Consider the following 21,083-nt stretch of genomic DNA (forward strand, 5'->3'; position numbering starts at 1 on the left):
CTTTATCTAAGATTATCGATTGATGATGCTTTGCAAGATTGTATTGTAAAAAAGGGGCAGAATATATAAGACTTGTTCTTCCAAACTGCTCCTTTTCGTTCAATGGTTTGTAATGTTTTGTTAATTTTGCTGTTCTGTTTTTCTTTTAAATGAATGAAATAAATCCTCAATAAATAAATAAATAAAAATTAAAACATACTCATAAACAAAAACAGCTCAGCATGTCAGACTGTATTTCCATTAAAGGCAGACAAGCTGATTTGGATGAGGCACTGGTGGACTATGTGGAAGATGCACAACCATTCAAAATAGTGGAGAGCAAAGCCTTCAGGGCTTTACTACAAAGGTTTGACCCAACATATGCCCACCTCCAGAGGAGAAGACCGGCTCAAATACTCGGCGACACGAGTTGCAGTCTATCCCAATTTACAGAGAATGGCAAAAAAATATTTGTCGATGCAGCAACATCAGTGCCTTGCGAGCGGGTCTTCTCCAAAGCTGGAGAGGTGGTGAGGCAGAAGAGGAGCCGATTAAAGTCCAGTACCATTGAAATTATTCTTTTTTTGAATAAAAATTGTTGAAAGTTGCACAATCACCGTCTCCTATTCCCTCTATTCTAATTTACAAATTACAGCAACTTAAGCACCAGTTGCAGAAGCACATGTCTTTCTCACTTTTCCCGTCATATTTTATCCAAATATAGTTTGAGGAATGATAACACAAATCTACATATAGTCTACAATAAAGGCTTTCTTAACTATTATGTGTGCATCTGTAGGGACTATTTATTACATTAAAAAGACACAGTAATACATATGACATTTTGTTTTATTATTATTATTTTTCAAGAACAAACCACATCAGTCATGAATTAATGCAAACATTTGTCAGGGCACTCGCTCAGGTAATTCTCAAAGCAATCCAGCAGATGTCACCCTTCAAACTGTATCAAACGCGTCGAAGCAGTGTGTCGATTTTCAGCCAGTTGTGTTGCAGTGGCTCATTGGTTTATGAGGCTTCGAAATTGCCATCACTAGGTATTTGCTCATGAAATTTCGCATGAAGATCCCTTGGGATGTTGTTATCACCGTGAAACAAACTATTAAGCATAATACTGAATTTCATTTTTTTGACCAAAGTGAAACACAGGTGGTAACCCTGATTGTGCACTTACTGTTTATTTTGATTAACATTGTAACACATCCTCTACCACTCGCCACTGCTCAGAAGCTGAAGTGGTCTCTCTCGGTTAGGCTGAACTACCATTAAGACTTTTAATTTTCGGTGCGCATCCGTGCTCTGGCCTCATCACCAAGAAGCGATCACTGCACCTAAAGTAGTCCCACAACAAACGAATAAATGCACTGCAGAACAATTAAGGCATGGCTTGCCGATGTATTAATTTGACAATGTTTTAAGTCACACGAATGGTAAAAATTTCAACAAAATCATGATTACTTACCCTGTCACTGATGCATGCTTGTGGTTTCATGGAGGACTTCTTATATCCAGGAAACCTTGAAAGTAGTCCGGCAGCCTTCCCAGAAGCCCATCTTGCAGCGATGACTGCACAACACAGTCAGTCAGAAGCTGCGGGCACTGTGATTATAACATATTTCCAAGATGGCATGGCTCGCTGATGTTACTGGTAGCAAAGTTAAACAACATCAACATTAACAGCATTAACATTAACATCAACACCGAGGATGGAGGAGACATTTGCTAAAATCCATTTTTTGCAAACACCAACAAATTTCCAACTATTTGTACAATGTTTTAGTAAGTACATAAGCTGAATAAAATCTTATATTTGCTGTGATTTCAAGTTTAAATAAACTGTGTTAATGAATCTCTTCCAAGAACCCGTTTAAGAGGAGTCCTTTTATTTTTATATAATTGATAATAAAAATTATTTTTTAAAAACAATATGAAATACTATATTCAAATAATAATATAACATAAGTACACCTCTTTGTACATCCCACCTTCAAACACAGCCTCATACGACCATCCATGAGAAATCTACTTAAGCTCTAAATTTTCTATAGGTATAAAAACTTCCTACAGATGCTGCACTGGTGTTTCAAATTAAAGAATAATTCTCCATTTCAGAACATAGCTTTTAGAGACACTCCCCAAAAACTCCTGACAAAAACTCCTGTAACAGTGGAATGTGGTGAAAAAGTGCTATGTGCACATCTTCTGCCATTTCTGTAGTAGTCAGACAACATCCCGGATCAACACAGCGTTCAGTTTGGAAATGATCTGGTCGTTTCAGCCTGTCGATCGGAGCGCGGCGCGCCCTCAGCCATTGTGCGCCGTCTTTAAACCGGTTGTAACACTCCTTAATCTGTGTGATCCCCATAGAATCATCCCTGAAAGCCGTCTGAATCCTCCGAATGGTTTCCACCTGGCTGTCTCTCACAGTTTCTGGAAAAATTTTATGCAGCAAAGCTCCAAATCGTTCAGACATTTTCCTCGCAATGAAAATCCGACGAGGAGGGTGGACCACTGCTCACTCAAAGCATGCTCACAGGCGACTGATGCAACCGACAGGCGTGAAAAAACTCAGGCATGCGCACGGAGGTTCAAGCTTGGCTGATCCAAGCGCACATGATTCAAATTCATAGAGTTTTTGCAAAAAATAAAAAGGTCGGATAGTTTTCTAACAGACCTCGTATTGCGCCAAAATAAACTCTATAGATATTTATCTTTCAGAAAACAATATAGTTAGCATTTAATCTGTGGAAATATCTTGATAGTGTTGAAGTTGCTGTTAAAAACATTAATCCAGTAAGGTACCTCTCATATTTTCTTTTGACTTTTGCTTATAAAACTGAACAGAGAGTGAATGATTATCAAACCTCAAAAGGTATTAAATAGTGTAAATTGTAGGATTGGCATTGACCATTCAGAGCCTTGTAGATAAAAAGAAGCATTTAACAAATCACTTCTCAATTGCACTGACAACCAGGCAAGTGAATTGATGTGCTCTGTCTTCTCTGGACTTATTAGGAGGTCTTGAGCAAGTTGTACCTGTTCAATTACCTTGTGGGGAAGGCCACCACCAAGAATACTACAGCAGTCGAACCTGCTGCAGATGAAAGATTGAGCTCATCAATCTCACTGGCCAGGAAGCAGCTATAACCTGGTAATGTTTGTAGGTACAGGAGCAGCCCAGTCTCACGTTTTTTTTTGTTTTTGTTTTTGTTTTTTTTTTTTTGTGCGCCCATCACGAAATCAGTAATATTTTTGTGACGGGGTTTTATCTCACTAAGTCACTATTACTAATCCTACTCCTTCCCCCAACCCTAACCATAGCCACCCTGACCCCCCGCTTCATTTTTAATTTCATGCAGCCATCAGGGAATGAATTAGAATGAATTTGTGCTGCCATGACGAAAATGAGGCACTTTTCGTCACAATATCACAAACCAGTAGATTAATGTTTATTTCATGCTGCTGAATCACTACCTGCCATGAGACCAGGTTGACAGGAGGGCAGTGTTCTTCAGCTTTCCATGTCAGTTGAAATTTATTTGTTTGTGTTTTTCTTATCAGTTTCACTGAGCAAAATACACTCGGTCATTATTATTCACAACTGTAAATGGTGCTTGTCAGGAGTAATTCCATCCTTCTGGCAAAGTTTCATATCTTAAAACTCAAGAACATTACAACTTTCAAAATCAAATTTTTTAGAATTCTGGTAGGTCAAAGCTCTGCATGCCAAAAAAAAGGTTGCATTTCTGACATCTAGAAATACATTTCTTACAAAACTTTGGGGTTTCAAGTAGGAAATGAACAGAAGCCCTGAAATGACATGGTTACAGCACCTTTGAGGATAAGGACAAGTATCTTGTCCATGCAACTTCTGCAAGGCTACAAGCTTTACAAATATTATGAATACCAGCGATCAGAGGAAGGTCTGGCCATCAACTTAGCTGCTTATATCATGGAAAAGATTTGACCTATCAACATCAAACCAAACCAAAAATCTTGACTCATAGCAATGGAATATTTTAGAATATCTCCATAACAGTCGCCATCCTAGTGTGAATTTTGGATTTATTGCATCTTGTTTACAAAGATAAATAGGGTAATAGTTCTCCCCTTAATTAGCAGCATGAACAATGGACCAAGCTAGAGCTGCTTATCTTCAGGCTGTACAGTAGTGTATAATTGCATGTCAGCAGCATAAGTACTCAAATTAATCTATTTTCTCATGACATCCCCAGTTAGACAAGTTAAATCACTTGATTTGAACAGTACATTTAAAATGGAAGCTAATCCAAAGTGCTTCACATTAAATGAACTGGACATTGCCAGAATGCAAGTGAGGTGCAAGCAGTTAATAAGTATAAAAAGCATGTATCAAAAATACAAAAACATAAATAAAATAAAAATAGCAAAAACAGCATTGAGATGAGAATTGTTCTTATACAATTAAATTAAAATGAAATGATAGAGTAAAAATGTGAGTGTAAGTAGATGGCCTTGACAACACAATTATGGAGCCCTTGGACTGAACTAAAAGCAAGAGAAAAAAGGTGGGTCTTTCCATTTCCATTTAAAACTACGGTACTAATGATGGGACAGGATCTGATATCTTATAGACGATTGTTCCAAAGTCTGGGGGCAGCAATGGAAATACTCTTCATAGAGTGAAAAGCATGAAAGACCAAGAAAGCTTCTTTGTCTCACACCAAATTAAAAGTTATGAATATCTGACTCATGCCAACAAAGTTAATGTGGAATTTATTTCCTGTGATGTAGGACTCCCTTTGGCCATGATGCCAGTCTGACACAGGTTACTTCTCAGACTAAGGCTGGTACCCATTTACAACTAGATGGCCTGAGACAATGCAGATTAAGTGGCTTGATCAAAAACACAGACAGGTAGCATAAGTGGGAATCTAAGGGCCCTTTCACACATAATATGAATAAGTACAATTCAGGGCGACTCCCGGCAAAACAGCTTGTATGAGCGAACCACGAAAACATCACGCTGATGGGCAGGCATGCACGATCCCAGTGCGAACGTTCATGCACTTGACAGTGTCTTTCAAGCAGGAACACAGTGCAAGCACTTGCACCACATCACACTGCTGATGTGGAGAAGAATAAAATAAACAGCAGCTATATAATTAGTGAATATCACTGGTTTGATATAAATAATACGTTAAAAAAATGTCACTCACGGGATTCAAACCCATAAGCTGTGATTACCAGACAGAAACTGTACCACAGCGCTACCATCGTTGGCCTATAGTCAGTGCAGAAAAATGCCTGAAATCAACAAAGACATGGACAAGGTGCGCTGTGTTCGGCCGCTGCAGCCCGGCGCAAAGGCGAAAGATGTTTTATATATTTCCATGTGAGGACAGCAGGCAGAGATACGCGCCTCATGTAGGAATTTTATAAGTTCATGTCCTTCCAAACACAGAATGTGTTCTCAAGCTGGGACGTCTAGGAGCAAAGATCTTTACAGCCACAGCTGTGATCAGACACGCCCCCTTCTGTCCGTTCAGTGCCCAGACCATCATGTCACTCTGTGTTATGTGGTCATTCATTTCCGTTATTTGTTATGTAATTGCGTATGTAGGTATTGTCATAATTATTTATATAACTGTCCTGGTGGTGGTTTCTGTGTTTGTAAGGTGTGCACTGAGCCGTCATCCAGCTGTCAGTGTGCTGTGATCAGCTGACAGGCCCTTCCCAGTGCTGTGTGCGATCCAACCTCACTGTCTGGCCCCCATGTGATCAAATCTGTACATACATAATAAGCATTTTATGCAAGTGTGCCCCCCAGCATGCCAGATGTGTTGGGGGAGTGGGGGGCATGACACACACGCACACGTACGAGACACATGCACCACATTTGTCATGGTGCATAAGTCCTGGGGCACTTAGACAAATTTCACATCCAGCTCAGCAGTGATCATCTGCTGACTGTTTTCGTGATGATAGTACGAATGGCCACACATTTTCTAAGTGCCAAGCGAGCGGTGTTAGATGTTTGTGTGTGTTAGCTGGAATTTGGCTGACACCTGCAGCAAGAGGGTTCGATGGGGTCTCACAGGGCACACTCTGTCTTTCAGCTGCTGGTGTGCGCAAATAGTTGTAGCAACAGGTGTGAGGCATTGGAAGCAGCTACAATTTTACACATTTTGCATACGATTCCTGCTTCATGCGCAATTCTATCAAATTCACATTTTGTGTGAAGGGGCCCTAACCCATGTCCACTCACTCACTCACTCACTCACTCATCTTCAACTGCTTACTCCAATCAATGGTCGCAGGGGGCTGGAGTCTATTCCAGCAGTCATAGGGTGTCAGGCGGGGTACACCCTCAACAGGACGCCAGTCTGTCGCAGGGCCTCATATAGACAAAAAAACACAGCCACACACACACGGACATCTACAGACAATTTAAAGTTTCCAATTCACCTAACCTGCATGTCTTTGGATATGGGAGGAAGCCAGAGCACCCGGAAAGAACCCATGCAAACACGGGGAGAACATGCAAGCTCCACACAGAAAGACCACAGGTGGGAAACGATCCCATGACCTTCTTGCTATGAGGCAACAGACAACAGCACCACAACAGGGGGAAGAAATGTAAATCACATGTATACATTTGTTTGCCTAAGGTTTAGAATATATTGTAGTGTGATGAATATCTGAATGTATTGAGAGAAATTGTAGGTTGGATGTCACTGATGGAAATTCAAGGAGATATTATCAAGTGTCTGGTCCGGGCAGGTCGAGGAGTATCTTGTGGTGCAACATCCATCATACAATGGAACAGACTTGAATCATTGGTCACAATCACCCAGACAGAAGATAGTTCCATGCCCATCTCTCAAAAGTAACTTGTGTGCTACAATATATACAGAAAAATACAGAACACAGCCAAAATGTCACAGCTGACATCCCATCATTATGCAATTTCTTAAGTATCCATTCATTTGATGCAAAGTTGTTTCAGCATTCTCCAAGGACCCTATAAGGAGACCTATGACAAAAATGCCAAGTCTCAAAACTATACAGTAGGACAGGAAGTACCAGGATCCCACCAGAGATCTTGTCATTCATTCAGTCTCCAATAAATCCTGGACTACCTCATGTGATGAGTCATTTTCTAAATGATTTTGTGCTCTGTTAAATATTATACAAACAATGAATGTTTAGGAGTGCAATGGTAAGAATATTTCATTCTGTGAAATATTCTTACCATTGCATAAATGAAAAAAAAAATCATTATTTGTTTTATATAACACCTAAAATAGATCCATGTCATTTGACATAGTTCATACCTGATGCCATATATTGTCTTCATCATGTACAGACTGCCATCTGCTTTTTTCAGTCTAATGAAAAATCGCGACAGAAATTTGTCGAGCTCTTAATCCGACAGCGCTTGTACTGGAGACATCCCAGTGAATACTCCAAATGCCTTCCGATGGTTTCCAGCGTTATTTATTTATTTATTTTTTTACAAGAAATACTGAGTTGTTAACCTCTTGTTCCTTTAAATTATGAGTATTCGTTATTATTCCAATTTTATCCCCCCTTTTTTTGTGTGTCTGTATGTTCCATCTCTTGTGGTATGAATGAGTAAGAGCAAGAGGGCTATTGTGTGTCAGGGAAGGGGAACTCATCCCCCAACGCACTGTCTTAATGTAGAAATTGTCTGCTGTAAAATGTTCATCACATTCTGAATATGTCCGCTGGTTCATATCAGAACATCCTTGTTTCGTTTTTTTTCTGTACCCTTCCTTCAAATGGAAAAATCAATAAAAATAACTGAAAAAAAAAGAATGAGCACCATCAATAAAACAAACCCCACCATGTTTGTTGTTAAGCTAAGTGCCGTCGCCACTCATGTGAGGGTGCTCTGTGGTCGTGGTGTGCAATAGCACAAAAAGTATAGCACCAAAACTGCATGCTAATTAGAATCAAAATTGCACGGTAAATGGAACGCTGGCAAATGCTATGAATAATCCATATCACGTAAAATACAAACCATCAATCAAATGACAAGGATCTACTGTATCTACTGTATAATGGTGATTAAATGATCGGAAAGCAAGACCTCTCCAAACTCTACCATTTTTATTCCTTTCAAACTCGGCAGGCCAAATCGAAAGAGAACTGTTACTTCTCTTTTCTGACATGTTACTGCTCTTGGATTAGACAGTCAGTAATGACAGAAATACCATTGATTGCTTTCTCTGCTGCTACTGTCATTTTAAATCAGTTGATGAATAGCAGCTTGCCATGAGATACAGTGACTTTCTTCACCTTCCTCATATTTCATTCACTTTCCTATGTCGCAGCCTGTTTGATGGTGAGTCATCTCCAGCTGGCACCTACATCTGTGCTATGATTTGCAGAAGCACTGTTGTGCTATTAAGTGCTTTTCTTTCTTCCTTCTTTGAAACCTTTTAGGTGTCATTAACATGAATGCTTAATTAGGGTTTATATTGATAGGCATTTCTTTCAGTGTGTGTGTGCGTGTGCATGTCTTTTGATCACACACAGTGTTGTTGATGAATGCCTACAGAAATACTTTAAAATAAATGCATTCAGTGGCATTGCAACCTCAGCACCGTGTAACTGCATCTGACACTTGGTTTACTATATTGCTAATTAGTCAGTGATTTCCCATGTGTTTTAGAAATGCAAATTGGATATGTGGCACCTCTGAGCTGATCCGGCTGCATATCTGGACTGAAAAGCCCTTTTTACAGAATGACTCCAAGCTAATTATTTCAGCAGTGGATTCAGGCTGCAGAATTCTAGTTCTGACTCTTTTTGTAGGTTTTGTGTGTGCGTGTGTGCGTGCGTCCATGCATTTGCTGCTGTAGCTCAAAGTAAATGTTAAGGAAACACTGCCCTAACCCCCCCCCCCCCCCCCAAAAAAAAGTTGCAATAGAAGGCAAAAATGCTCAAACTAAATAATTCCACAAATAAATATGGAATAAAGTGTGTTAGAAACTCTATTCACAATCTTGTATATTGAGAACTCCCCAAAACACAAAAGATGAATGGTTTTATTTCATTTGCTTTATGAAAATCCATTACAAAATTTGAGGAGGCTACACTGAATGCATCACTTGAGAACCTGAGTGAAGAGTCAAAGGGTTCATGATTGTCCCTGTGTCCCGTCGAGATGAGGTGTGTCGCGCTACTGCGCATGGGTGCGCATGTGTACATCGCTCTACCCCGGACTTGAAGACGTCACCCGTCGAGATGAGGTACCTCGCACAACTGCACATGTGGAGATGATGTAACTTGCTCAACGTGCAACTGCGCATGTGCATTTTTTTTTGTTTTTGTTTTTTTCGTCAAAGTTTTTTTTTTTTATTAATTGTATTCAGTGTATTTATAGCCTAGTAGGTAAAGCATTTTTTGTATTTTACGTTAGGAGCATAAATGGATGTATATGTATATTTTTCCTGTCGAAATAAGCTAACTCCAGGTTAAAAATACTTATCGTTTTATCGTGAGTAGATTTTATACATTACTACGTTTGGATGAACAATTTATACATTTACGAGCTCTGTTAGAAAAGTATCCGACCTTATTATTTTTTTCAAAAACCATATGGATTTGAATCACGTGTGATTACATCAGACATGCTTGAACCCTCGTGGGCATGCGAGAGTTTTTTCACGCCTGTCGGTTATGTCATTCGCCTGTGGGCAGTCTTTGAGTGAGGAGTGGTCCACCCTCTTGTCAATTTTTTCATTGTTTAGGAATGGCTCAGAGACTGCTGCTTTGTTTGATAAAAATTTTTTCAAATCTGTAAGGCACAACTGAGTGGACACCATTCGATAAATTCAGCTGGTTTTCGGTGAAAATTTTAACGGCTGATGAGAGATTTTGGTGTGTAAGTGTCGCTTTAAGGACGACCCACGGCGCCTGACGGCGATCTGTGCTCCGAGGCGGCGGCGTCTTGCTGTTTCAAGCTGAAAACTTCCACATTTCAGGCTCTGTTCACGCAGGTCGTCGTCAGAGAACAGAGAAGTTTCAGAAGAGGTCGGCATGAGGAGTTTATGCGGACATTCCACTGTTAAAGGAGATTTTGTAATGAAAGAACATGCGGGCAGATTCGCAAGTCGGGCCGGACCCGACCACGGGGGGTCGCGACAGGAAAAACACCTCCGTTGGAAACCTTAATGGATACTCACTTGTTGAAAGCCATCAAAAGCCGCCTGAATTTTACAAATGGTTTTCAACACGGAGGTGTTTTTCCTGTCGCGGCGCAGACGGATTTGCGTCGTCGTCACGGAACCGACTCGGCGAATTTGCCCGCACATTCTTTCATTACAAAATCTCCTTTAACAGTGGAATGTCCGGGTAAACTCCTCATGCCGACTTCTTCTGAAACTTCTCTGTTCTCTGGCGACGACCTTGGTGAACAGAGCCTGAAATGTGGAAGTTTTCAGCTTGAAACAGCCAGACGGACGCCACCTCCGACTGCGCCGCGCCGATCCGCTTTGTGAGCTGTCCTTAAAGCGAAAGAAACCCCACAATCTCTCATCAGCCATTAAACGTTTCACCGAGAACCAGCTGAATTTCTCGAATAGTGTCCACTCGGATATCCCTCACAGGTCCTGAAAAAATTTTGATAAAGCAAAGCGCGCCGTCTCCAGTAGCGTCTCAGACAAAGGATTTCAGCCGAGAGAGCTGGACCAGTGCTCACTCAAAGCCTGCCCACAGGCGAATGACATCACCGACACGCGTGAAAAAACTCACGCATGCGCAGGAGGGTTCAAGCATGTCTGGTGTAATCGCACGTGATTCAAATCCATATAGTTTTTTTTATAAAACTGCCAGTTAGTTTTCTAATAGACCTCGTACTTGCCCATCAAAATAAGCCAACTTCGTCAAGTAATTTTTTCAGTGCACACATGTGCAGTTACGTGAGGATCCTCATCTCGACGATGCACCTCATCTCGACAGACTTATCTAACCAGATGAGGTGCCATGCCCCTCATCCCGACAGCGCACCTCATCTTGACAGAACACCAGCTCAAGGCTAACATCCAGGTTTTCAATGACTTACTGGACTCAGGTGTGGATCTGTATGTGCTGAGACACTCACTTATCGCCAGTGACCTTCATGTCTCTGAGTCTTCAGCTTTTGAGATCCAAAGATGCCTGGGAAGATCACTCGGGAGAGGCGTTTGATAACTTTTGCAGGAGACGGAAGGTCTGATGTCTTTTGGGTTGTGACGTTCCCTGCTTTACTGTTTGGCTGTGAGACTTGAACAGTAACCAGTGACCTAAGGTAATGAGTAGATGTTTTTGGAATTCGTGTACCACTTTTGTTATGAAGAAATGCTAGCTGTGATATTGTAGCATGTTTTTTCTGGGCATGATCCATCATGAAGGTGCCTCAATGTTGTGGATCCAACAACTGGAGACAGCCACAGAGATGGTGGCTGGTTTCACCTGGCTGCTGCTCATACTGTAGATGGCTTCTTTCTGGAGGTGGGCATTGACTTGTGTTCAACCAAGATGGTTGCCATACAAGACCCAAGTATTCACATCAAAGAAAAAGGGGGTTGTGATGTGATGGTGTTTTTTCTTCTGACCACTAAGTAGCAGTAATGTTCATTAGAGAAGGTATTACTGTAATACTCTTGTTCGGTTAGTGGCGGTAATGAGCTAACATGTTGTCAATGGCCAATAAACACAATGGAAAAGGAGGAAAAGAAAAAAGTAGGAGATCAAGACAAAAGTGGACAAACAAAAATGGACTCTGAGCATGGAAACTACAAGGCCAACAACAATTGGCACGCTTTCATAGAACAATTTAGACTGTATACTAACACCACGGGACTTGAAGGCAGAAATGGACTGCAGATACATCAAAGTGATATTCTTCCAATCAGTTAAAAAGAAACGCCTCTACTCAACGGGATATCAGTCGTAGAGATCAGCTCAAGGCATCCCCAGTGGCTACTAATTCTGAAAATGTTAGTTTCTCATTCAAGTCGCCTATGAGCTTCCAGTGCCCTGCCTAGTTTAGGATTTAATAAATATTTTTCTATCTTTTACCTCCTTCACAAGTTATGTCCATGTCTTCACTTCCACAACAAGAACTACTCCACAACTCCTGTAGTACCTGAATGTGTCGTCATCATGTGTTCCTCCCTTGGAAAAGAAGTAATCCTGTAGGCCCTGATTCCCATTTGTTATCTCCAGAATTCTTAGCCTAAAAAAGATAAGAAGGTCTACACATGCCCCCTGGACGTGACACCAGTCCAACACAGCTAACTGAGACCAGTATCTATTCACAGCCTGGTGAAGTGCCAAAGTGCAGATAGTGTTTTGTCCAAAGAAGCAGACATGTAGCCTGACTGGGAATTGAACCAAGTCCACATATTTGTTAGCTCAACCCTTTATCCCACTGACATTAAAGCTTCACTGGTCCCCAAAGAGTGATGGCATAATTTTTGTGAGTTTTTGTTTGACTTTATTTTTTAAAATGTCATTTTAAATTGTAAAACACTTTGAAATGCCATATTTGATAGCACATTGTGTCCTGGTATAATTCACTGTGACAGTGTGAAAGGTTTCTTAAGGCTGAGGTGTGGACTCTGTCTTTCACTCCCAAGTTAAAATGTCTTTTCATCGCATATTCAAAGACGAGTTCACAGAGTTGTAAAGCATTGATGCAAAAGAGAGAAAAGTGAGGAGTGTTCTCGATGAGGTACTGCCAAGCCCCCGCTTTTAGCATATCTTGCAGCATATTACATATTCTTCTTATTCTGTGTCAGTACAAAGATATTTTGTGTTAATCAGGTTAACCTAGTTTAATTATCTGTTATGGGGACAATTACGTAGATTGGTCACACACTACCGGCTAAGAGTAACACTTTTTTAAAGGTCTTGATTGATGTGTTTTATATTCATTTTTGACTCCTTGTCCCACAGAAATTGAGAGCAGCTCAGAATTTAATGAAGAAATTTGACAGAAAAATGAACTGCACATGAATATAAAAATACACTTTTTCTGGTCAGAGGTAGAAAATCCTGTCCTCTGGTAATGAGGGAAGAACAGCAATGAATTCTAATGAGAGAACCTCCGAGTTTTCTTGCACAATTTTGTGAACAAGGGCGCTTGTTTCAAGTAAGTGGCAGAAACTTTCTGTTTTTACTTGTTTACCCCCTCTCCCTCTTTCTCTCTCTCTCTCTCTCTCTCTCTCTCTCTCTCTCTCTCTGTATATACATATATATTATGTACACACACATACAGGGCACTTTTTGGAGAATAAGTCACTTTCATACAATGGTTTACACTGTACATTGAGGCCAAAGGATTTGAAGACAGAAATAGACAGCAAAGAGATTGGATTTGAGGGATATTCTTCCATTCAGTCACGGCATCCATTTGTTCCAAATAAAAAAATCTGGTATACTGGGTCCATCCCAGATGTCTTCAAAACCTGAGAAGTCAACACACTTCTGGACAAGGTTAAAATAAGGCTTGTTTTTTGCACAGTGAACTCCTTAACAAAGGATTCCTTTCCCATGTGGTTATATCAGTTATTGATGAATGACAGTTCTTGACAGAGTACTGTTTGTGGGATCCAATATCATGGGGTTTCAGCTTAGGCTTGCACTCTTTCTTTATATATGTATCCTTTAGCATCCTTGACTCATTTAATGATAATATGTTATAATTTATCAAACACTTGTTGACAAACTGGAGGTCCTCTACATCGTCGCTCCTCAAAAACCCAGCCTGTTGTGAATACTTCATTTGTACCAAAATCTTAAAATGTAGTATTGATTTATATTAACAAATTTAATGAAGGTGACAACAAAAAACTTGAACTATATTACTGTATCGTATTGTCTGCAGTGACATAGAAGTCAAACTAAATGTAAAAAACTAAAATCAAATTTTTGCCCCAATTTCAATACCTTCCCAACTTTTATGATTTTTGGTTGTACATCAGCATGTGTCATTACAGAAATTCAAAGGTAATTTTTTATTCCATCAGCTTAGTTTTCATAGTAATGCAACAACCAGTGCCATTGACTGATTAATGTTTTGCTGAACTTGAAAGCTACACTGCTGTTCTGTTGTAATGCCACCTCAGTATGGAACATGCATAGATGATCAGAGAAGTGCAAACGTGGATTTATGCATAGAATGTGAGTTTTGAAGAAACTGAACACCAAAGAAGCCAAGTGCACACTGGTAGGACTAAACATGTTGTCATTGTACAAACTTAGATTACGTATATGAGGATATTGAAAATAACTTTATTATTGCGATACATTTTTCATTGTTGTCTCCCATCTACAGATGAAATTATTTTAATGAAATTCAACACAGGCTGATGCCAGTGTCAGTAATTTCTTTTGGCTTCTCCCATTTTGCCCACCTGGCCAATCAATACTTGGCACAGCTGTCAGATTCTCTGTCAGAAAGCTGCATGATTTGTTCACGATCCAGCTGAAATGACCCTTCTCTGTTTGAGAATCTGAACCATTTTTCAGATGAAGTTTGCACCCATCTTTTGACCAACATATAGTACTGAGAGAGGTTTTGACTCTTCTTGTCCTGCTTTAATGTCTCATATGCTCATGCAAAATTTGCCATATGACAAAGACAAAATGAATAAACATAATGCTGTTTTTAAGCAAGAACTTCATCTATCAAGAATCCAAATTCATGTGAAGTCAGACATTGACAGCTGACAAATCAAATGCAGCATTTGACAACAGACACTTTTTCACTGCAGACACTGGATTCTGAACACTAAATATGGAGGTACAGAACACTGGGTTTATGGTATATCACAGCTTGAAAGTGCAATGCTTTTAAAACTACTACAATTTACCATCATAGTGTTCTAACACTAGAAACTCTGAACATGCTTCAACAACATGGCTCAGTCAGTTACCCTTGTGGAGCTACAACCTACATGACATGGTCAAAGGAGTATGTAAATTAAGACAATGCTGGGAGCACACGCTGGTCTTGTGCATCTCCAAATCTGCTACACCACAGACCCCATTGAGTTTTGAATAGCATCCACCCAAGAAAAATAACCAATCTATTCCCATCTCTTGTAACTCAGAAAACATCATAACCTGCTGACTTCTTTTTCAGCAAATACTCCATCAGATTGCCATTATTCACTGGAACAAAACTGGCCTGACTGCACATTGTCTTTTGTTTGTTTTTGTTGTTTTGTTTAGAAAAAAGAATGCATCATAGCTTAAAGTGTAATAGAGTTTGCATCTCTACACGTGCACACACAGAAAAGCAACACCCAAATGCACAGTACTCTCATTATGCTCTAACAGCATGCCATGGTAGCAGCAGCAGACAAACAGAGGGGGGTGAAGAACGGCGGGAGTTGGCAGTGTGAGTGAGAGAGAGAAGCAAGCACTCTCATCAGTGACTGGCTCATCGGCTATGTGGACAGAGCTGTGGCGCAGGAGGAGAAGAGGTGCAGCGTGCAGACATGCTGCCTGAAAACCACAGTAAAGCAGAGGAGTGCAACGTAACGAAACCACAAGGCAACAACCGGGGGTAACAGAGAGAGATTACTGAGCGGAGAAGTCATTCAGAACAGCAAGAAAGACGGAATGCAACCCGAATGAAGCTGACAAGGACACAGAAGGAAGACATCTCATGTAGATCCCTTCCTTGACAGAGAAGAAATGCAAAGGAGTGTGTGAACAAAGTGGAAAAGAAGAAAAGGAGAAGGAGTTGGAGACCAACAGGAGGTCAAGCTTGCTGGGGTTTGACTGACATGGGGCAGAAGAGGAGGAGGAGGAACAGCAGCATGAGCGCTAGTTGATGGATTTGATTTGCGAGGAGTATTTTTAGAAGGAGAGGAGACATGAGGGGAATATTGAGATCGGAGATGCTGTTGTTCAGTATTGGAGAAAAAATCTCAGCGGGAAGCAAAGAGGGAAGGAAGCAGGGTGAGAGACGTTAAGATCAGAGAGTAACACAGCGGATTATCTCCCATACGGTTTCCCGCTGGAAATCGCCGTGAGTGTATGTCCGTGCATGTGCATGAGTGCCCCATTGTCCGGGTGAAAGTGTGTTCATCACTGTGGCAGTGGGAGCAAGGAGATGGAACTACCCCATGGTTACCCCCAGGACCTCCTAGCAATGGTTAAAGTCTGACATGTGCAAGGGGTAGAATGGACAAGAGAGGCAGAGACTGGCTGATAGTGAAAGACATCTGTCCGAGTACAAACACAAGTACAAAAGGCAGTTGTGTATTCACTTAAAGCTCAAACTTACTTGTGACAGTAAACTGACAGCTGCCTCTATAAGACAATGAAGCCAAAATATTTGCACATATCTGAGGAAAAGAGAAACCACTACACTGGAACAAGGCATCAACCAGTTCCTACTGCTGTCATCTCATTATTTTAATTACCTTCACTTCATCATTTTTTTTTCTGTGCTTAGCTCGTGGTATTTTGTATTCTATCCGATTCTCTCCGTATCTCCTCCGCCTCCCTTTGCCTCTCGCTCTCTCTGTCTCATCCTCTCGTGTTCGCTGTCACAGTAACTGCAGTGGATGCTAGAATCACTCATGTAGAAGCCACCTTGCTTGGAGCACATTTGCCTCACTGATTCTTTTTTTTTATTCCTGCTGAGTTGGAAGATTGGAACACACTCAAACTGAGACAGAAGAGTGAGAGAGTACAGCAGAGATGGCCAACAAGTAGTTGCCACTCACTTGTGCCCACCACGAGAAGAATTCATTCCGAAGGATAGTCATTACGAGTATTTTCACTTGTGCAGACTGTGTATTTATAGTTGGGTTTACATGTTGTTAATATTCATAAGGACAAACACATATCTCTGGGGTGGATTACAGCAGTGGATTTCTTGCTACCCTGTTGCTACATGTGGGCCCGAGCTCCAGAGGCCTGGCTGGGAAATGAAGCCTTTCCCACAGCTGTAGGAGCACTGTGGGCAGTCATGGCCCTGAAGGGGCGCTGTCTCCGGCGGGGATCTCCAGCCATAATCAGGAAAGGCCGCAAGCGCCGTCCAACAATGCCAGCTCTGGCACGGGTCACTTCCACTCTTTTGTCAAGGACACGCCTGCATGGCCTGAGGCATGTGTGCATCCCTGGTGGCTCCGTGGGCCACAGGGCTTTCTGGCTGTTGGCTTTCTGCACCTCCCTGGGGTTGCTTTTATCCTGGTCCTCCAATCGTCTACTGCATTGGCTTTCTTTCCCCACATACACTCGGGTCCACACAGAGTGGGCAAAGGAACTGGCCTTTCCGGCTGTCACTATCTGTAACAATAATCCTATCCGCCTCTACAAACTCACAAAGAGTGACCTGTACTTTGCTGGCCACTGGCTGGGCCTGCTGCTGGCTAACCGCACAGTGAGGCCTTTGGTTCTGGACTTGCTTCAGGAAGATCGTCGGGCCTGGTTCAGGAAGCTGTCAGACTTCAAGCTTTTTCTACCACCTAGAAAATTTGAGGGAACCAACTTGGAGTTTATGGACAGACTCAGCCACCAACTGGACGACATGTTGCTGTCATGCAAATATCGAGGAGAACCCTGTGGCGCTCACAACTTCTCTTCTGTAAGTCTGTCTTCTTCTCTTGCAGTGGTTCACAGACATGATGGTAGGCCAACCTGGTGGTTACAGAAAAAATAGAACTGTAGCAAGAAAAATATAAAAATCTGGTTCATTGAACAATAAATCAAACATTTCTCATGTTAGTAGGTTCATATTTTATTCAGGCAAAAAAACATGTCAAGTATAAGATGAACTGAATTATGACAGTTTGTCATGAATATGGTTTTGTTAATCAAGCAAATACGAGGTCTGTTAGAAAAGTATCTGACCTTATTATGTTTTTCAAAAACTATATGGATTTGAATCACGTGTGATTGCATCAGACAAGCTTGAACCCTCATGCGCATGCGTGAGTTTTATCACGCCTGTCGGTTGTGTCAATCGCCTCCCGTCAGAATTCCTATGTCTGAGAACTTCCTGAAAGACTGGCGCTTTGCTTGATCAAATTTTTTTCAGAAACTGTAAGGCACATCCAAGTGGACACCATTCGAGAAATTCAGACGGTTTTCAGTGAAAATTTTAACAGCTGATGAGAGATTAAGGAGTGTTACTATCACTTTAAGGACAGCCCACGGTGCTGGATGGCGCGCTGCGCCCCGAGCTGTCATCGTCAGCCTGTTTCGAGCTGAAAACTTCCAAATTTAAGCCTCTGTTGACCCAGGACGTCATGAGAGAGCAGACAAGTTTCAGAAGAGGTCGGGATCAGCAGTTTATCTGGACATTCCACTGTTAAAGGAGATTTTGTAATGAAAGACGTGCGGACAGATTCGCGCGTCGGCACCCAGCCGCTCATGGCGCAGCTCCACAGGAAAACACCTCCGTTGGAAGTCTCACAGGACAAGTTTGAACATGCCCAGCTGTTAAACAATTTCTCGGATACTCACTCGACTGAAAGCCATCGAAAACCGCCTGAATCTTATGAATGGTTATCAACACGGAGGTGTTTTGCTGTGGCGCCGCGAGGGTTCAAGCTTGTCTGATGTAATCGCACGTGATTCAAATCCATATAGTTTTTGAAAAAAATAAAAAGGTCAGTTTCTTTTGTAATACACCTCGTATAAGGTTGACTGAACATTAGGGTGGAAAAGGGGTCATGGCTTTCATTTTACATTTGAAGCACAGACAGAACACTAAACGTTTGGTACTGAGTGTAACGTTATGGTTGTCGATTTCCCATTGTAGTGTCCAAAGCATTCACGTAACCAAATTGCCAAATGTCTGATTGTAAGAGTTGTCTGATACAAGAAGACTATCAGACCACTGACTGGTAAGTAATAACTCATCATAGATGCCCAGGTAATCCAGTGCTGTTCCAGATTTGAGAACAATACTGATATGATATCTGCTCAATATCCAGAGAGTGAAATTCTGAAAATACAGCATTTACATAATAACACAGAGTTATCTTTATCTCTTTGTGGCACTGCCCAACCATGGCACCTGCACATCAAAACCTCTTGTGTCTTTAAAGTGCGCCGCCAGTCCCTGCGGAGTGTATGTCTGTTGTGTTTGATCACTCACACATTGTCTTTACTGTGTGTTGTGGCTGTGTGTTCTTTGTGATTTGTGTTTTCGTTCTGCCTTGGGACACTCGAACCATGGCAGATCTTTTCTCTGTGGAATTGCAGAATCTCAAACTGTGTTTGATTTTGTTTGCTTTTGTTAGTTAGTTTTTTTTTCAGTTCTATTGGTTTTCATTTTGCTCTTTCCATAGTTGCGTGTGATGATATCTGACTCCTATAGTCCGGTGGCTAAGGGACAAATTTTAGGGGAATCATGCACTTTTATACAAAAGCGCCAAAACTTTATCAGAGGTACTTTATAGTGTCCTGAAGTATATACAGTAGTGTTCAGAATAATAGTAGTGCTATGTGACTAAAAAGATTAATCCAGGTTTTGAGTATATTTCTTATTGATACATGGGAAACAAGGTACCAGTAGATTCAGTAGATTCTCACAAATCTAACAAGACCAAGCATTCGTGATATGCACACTCTTAAGGCTATGAAATTGGGCTATTAGTAAAAAAAAAAGTAGAAAAGGGGGTGTTCACAATAATAGTAGTGTGGCATTCAGTCAGTGAGTTTGTCAATTTTTTGGAACAAACAGGTGTGAATCAGGTGTCCCCTATGTAAGGATGAAGCCAGCACCTGTTGAACATGCTTTTCTCTGTGAAAACCTGAGGAAAATGGGACGTTCAAGACATTGTTCAAAAGAACAGAGTAGTTTGATTAAAAAGTTGATTGGAGAGGGGAAAACTTATACGCAGGTGCAAAAAATTATAGGCTGTTCATCTACAATGATCTCCAATGCTTTAAAATGGACAAAAGAAAACAGAGACAGGATGATCAAAGACAGTCTGGAGTTACCTGTAAGTGCTGTGACAGTTAGAAGACGCCCGTGTGAAGCTAATTTATTTGCAAGAATCCCCCCCAAAGTCCCTCTGTTAAATAAAAGACGTGCAGAAGAGGTTACAATTTGCCAAAGAACACATCAACTGGCCTAAAGAGAAATGGAAGAATATTTTGTGGACTGATGAGAGTAAAATTGTTCTTTTGGCTCCAAGGGCCGCAGACAGTTTGTGAGATGACCCCCAAACTCTGAATTCAAGCCACAGTTCACAGTGAAGACAGTGAAGCATGGTGGTGCAAGCATCATGATATGGGCATGTTTCTCCTACTATGGTGTTGGGCCTATATATCGCATACCAGGTATCATGGATTAGTTTGGATATGTCAAAAGACTTGAAGAGGTCATGTTGCCTTATGCTGAAGAGGACATGCCCTTGATATGGGTATTTCAACAAGACAATGACTCCAAGCACACTAATAAACAAGCAAAATCTTGGTTACAAACCAACAAAATTAATGCCTTGCAGATGTGAAGAAATCATGAAAAACTGTGGTTATACAACTAAATACTAGTTTAGTGATTCACAGGATTGTTAAAAAAGCAGTTTGAACATAATAGTTTTGAGTTTGTTGCGTCAACAGCAGATACTACTATTATTGTGAACACCCCCTTTTCTACTTTTTTTGTACTAATAGCCCAATTTCATAGCCTTAAGAGTGTGCATATCATGAATGCTTGGTCACAGAATAATAGTAGTGCTACTACTATTATTCTGAACACTACTGTAAGATCGGGAGACATTGAATCCATAAACGTCTACACTATAAAAACTTGGGTTTAAGAGAATAACCATTTTCAGCCTTCTACAGCATATAATTCATGACAAACTCTTATCCAAATGTCTTTTTAAGTTCATAATATAAACTTGAAGGTTATGAAAAATGTATTAAGGGTACGTAGGGATGCTTCGAATGTACTTCAGTGTGCTTACACTCTTAGAAAAAGTGTTAATCTAGGGAAAGTGACTAAATATTGTCTAACTCATTGTGAATATCAATATACCTATGCAATATAGCTGTTTGCGAGCATAGGGCAAAGGAAAGATGCTACTCATGCACTCTAACATATTTAC

At 40.9% G+C, this 21,083-nt stretch overlaps 1 protein-coding gene across 3 annotated transcripts in view; it reads left to right on the top strand.

Annotated features, from left to right (window-relative positions):
- The window catches only part of asic2 (acid-sensing (proton-gated) ion channel 2), a 1,153,097-nt gene that overhangs the window by 697,147 nt on the left and 434,867 nt on the right, over positions 1–21,083 (top strand). For 2 of the 3 annotated variants that reach the window (XR_004565497.1, XM_034189650.1), the window contains exon 1: positions 15,614–17,602. The exons of the other annotated variant lie outside the window; for it this stretch is intronic. Coding sequence is in view for 1 of the 2 variants with exons in the window: in XM_034189650.1 (XP_034045541.1) it covers positions 16,910–17,602 (693 nt within the window). In the remaining variant the exon portion in view is untranslated. Of the gene's footprint in view, positions 1–15,613; positions 17,603–21,083 lie in introns of those variants that run through there. 3 annotated transcript variants of the gene reach the window in all.

The sequence above is a fragment of the Thalassophryne amazonica genome, chromosome 16 (assembly GCF_902500255.1).
Source record: "Thalassophryne amazonica chromosome 16, fThaAma1.1, whole genome shotgun sequence".
Classification (NCBI taxonomy): Eukaryota; Metazoa; Chordata; class Actinopteri; order Batrachoidiformes; family Batrachoididae; genus Thalassophryne; species Thalassophryne amazonica.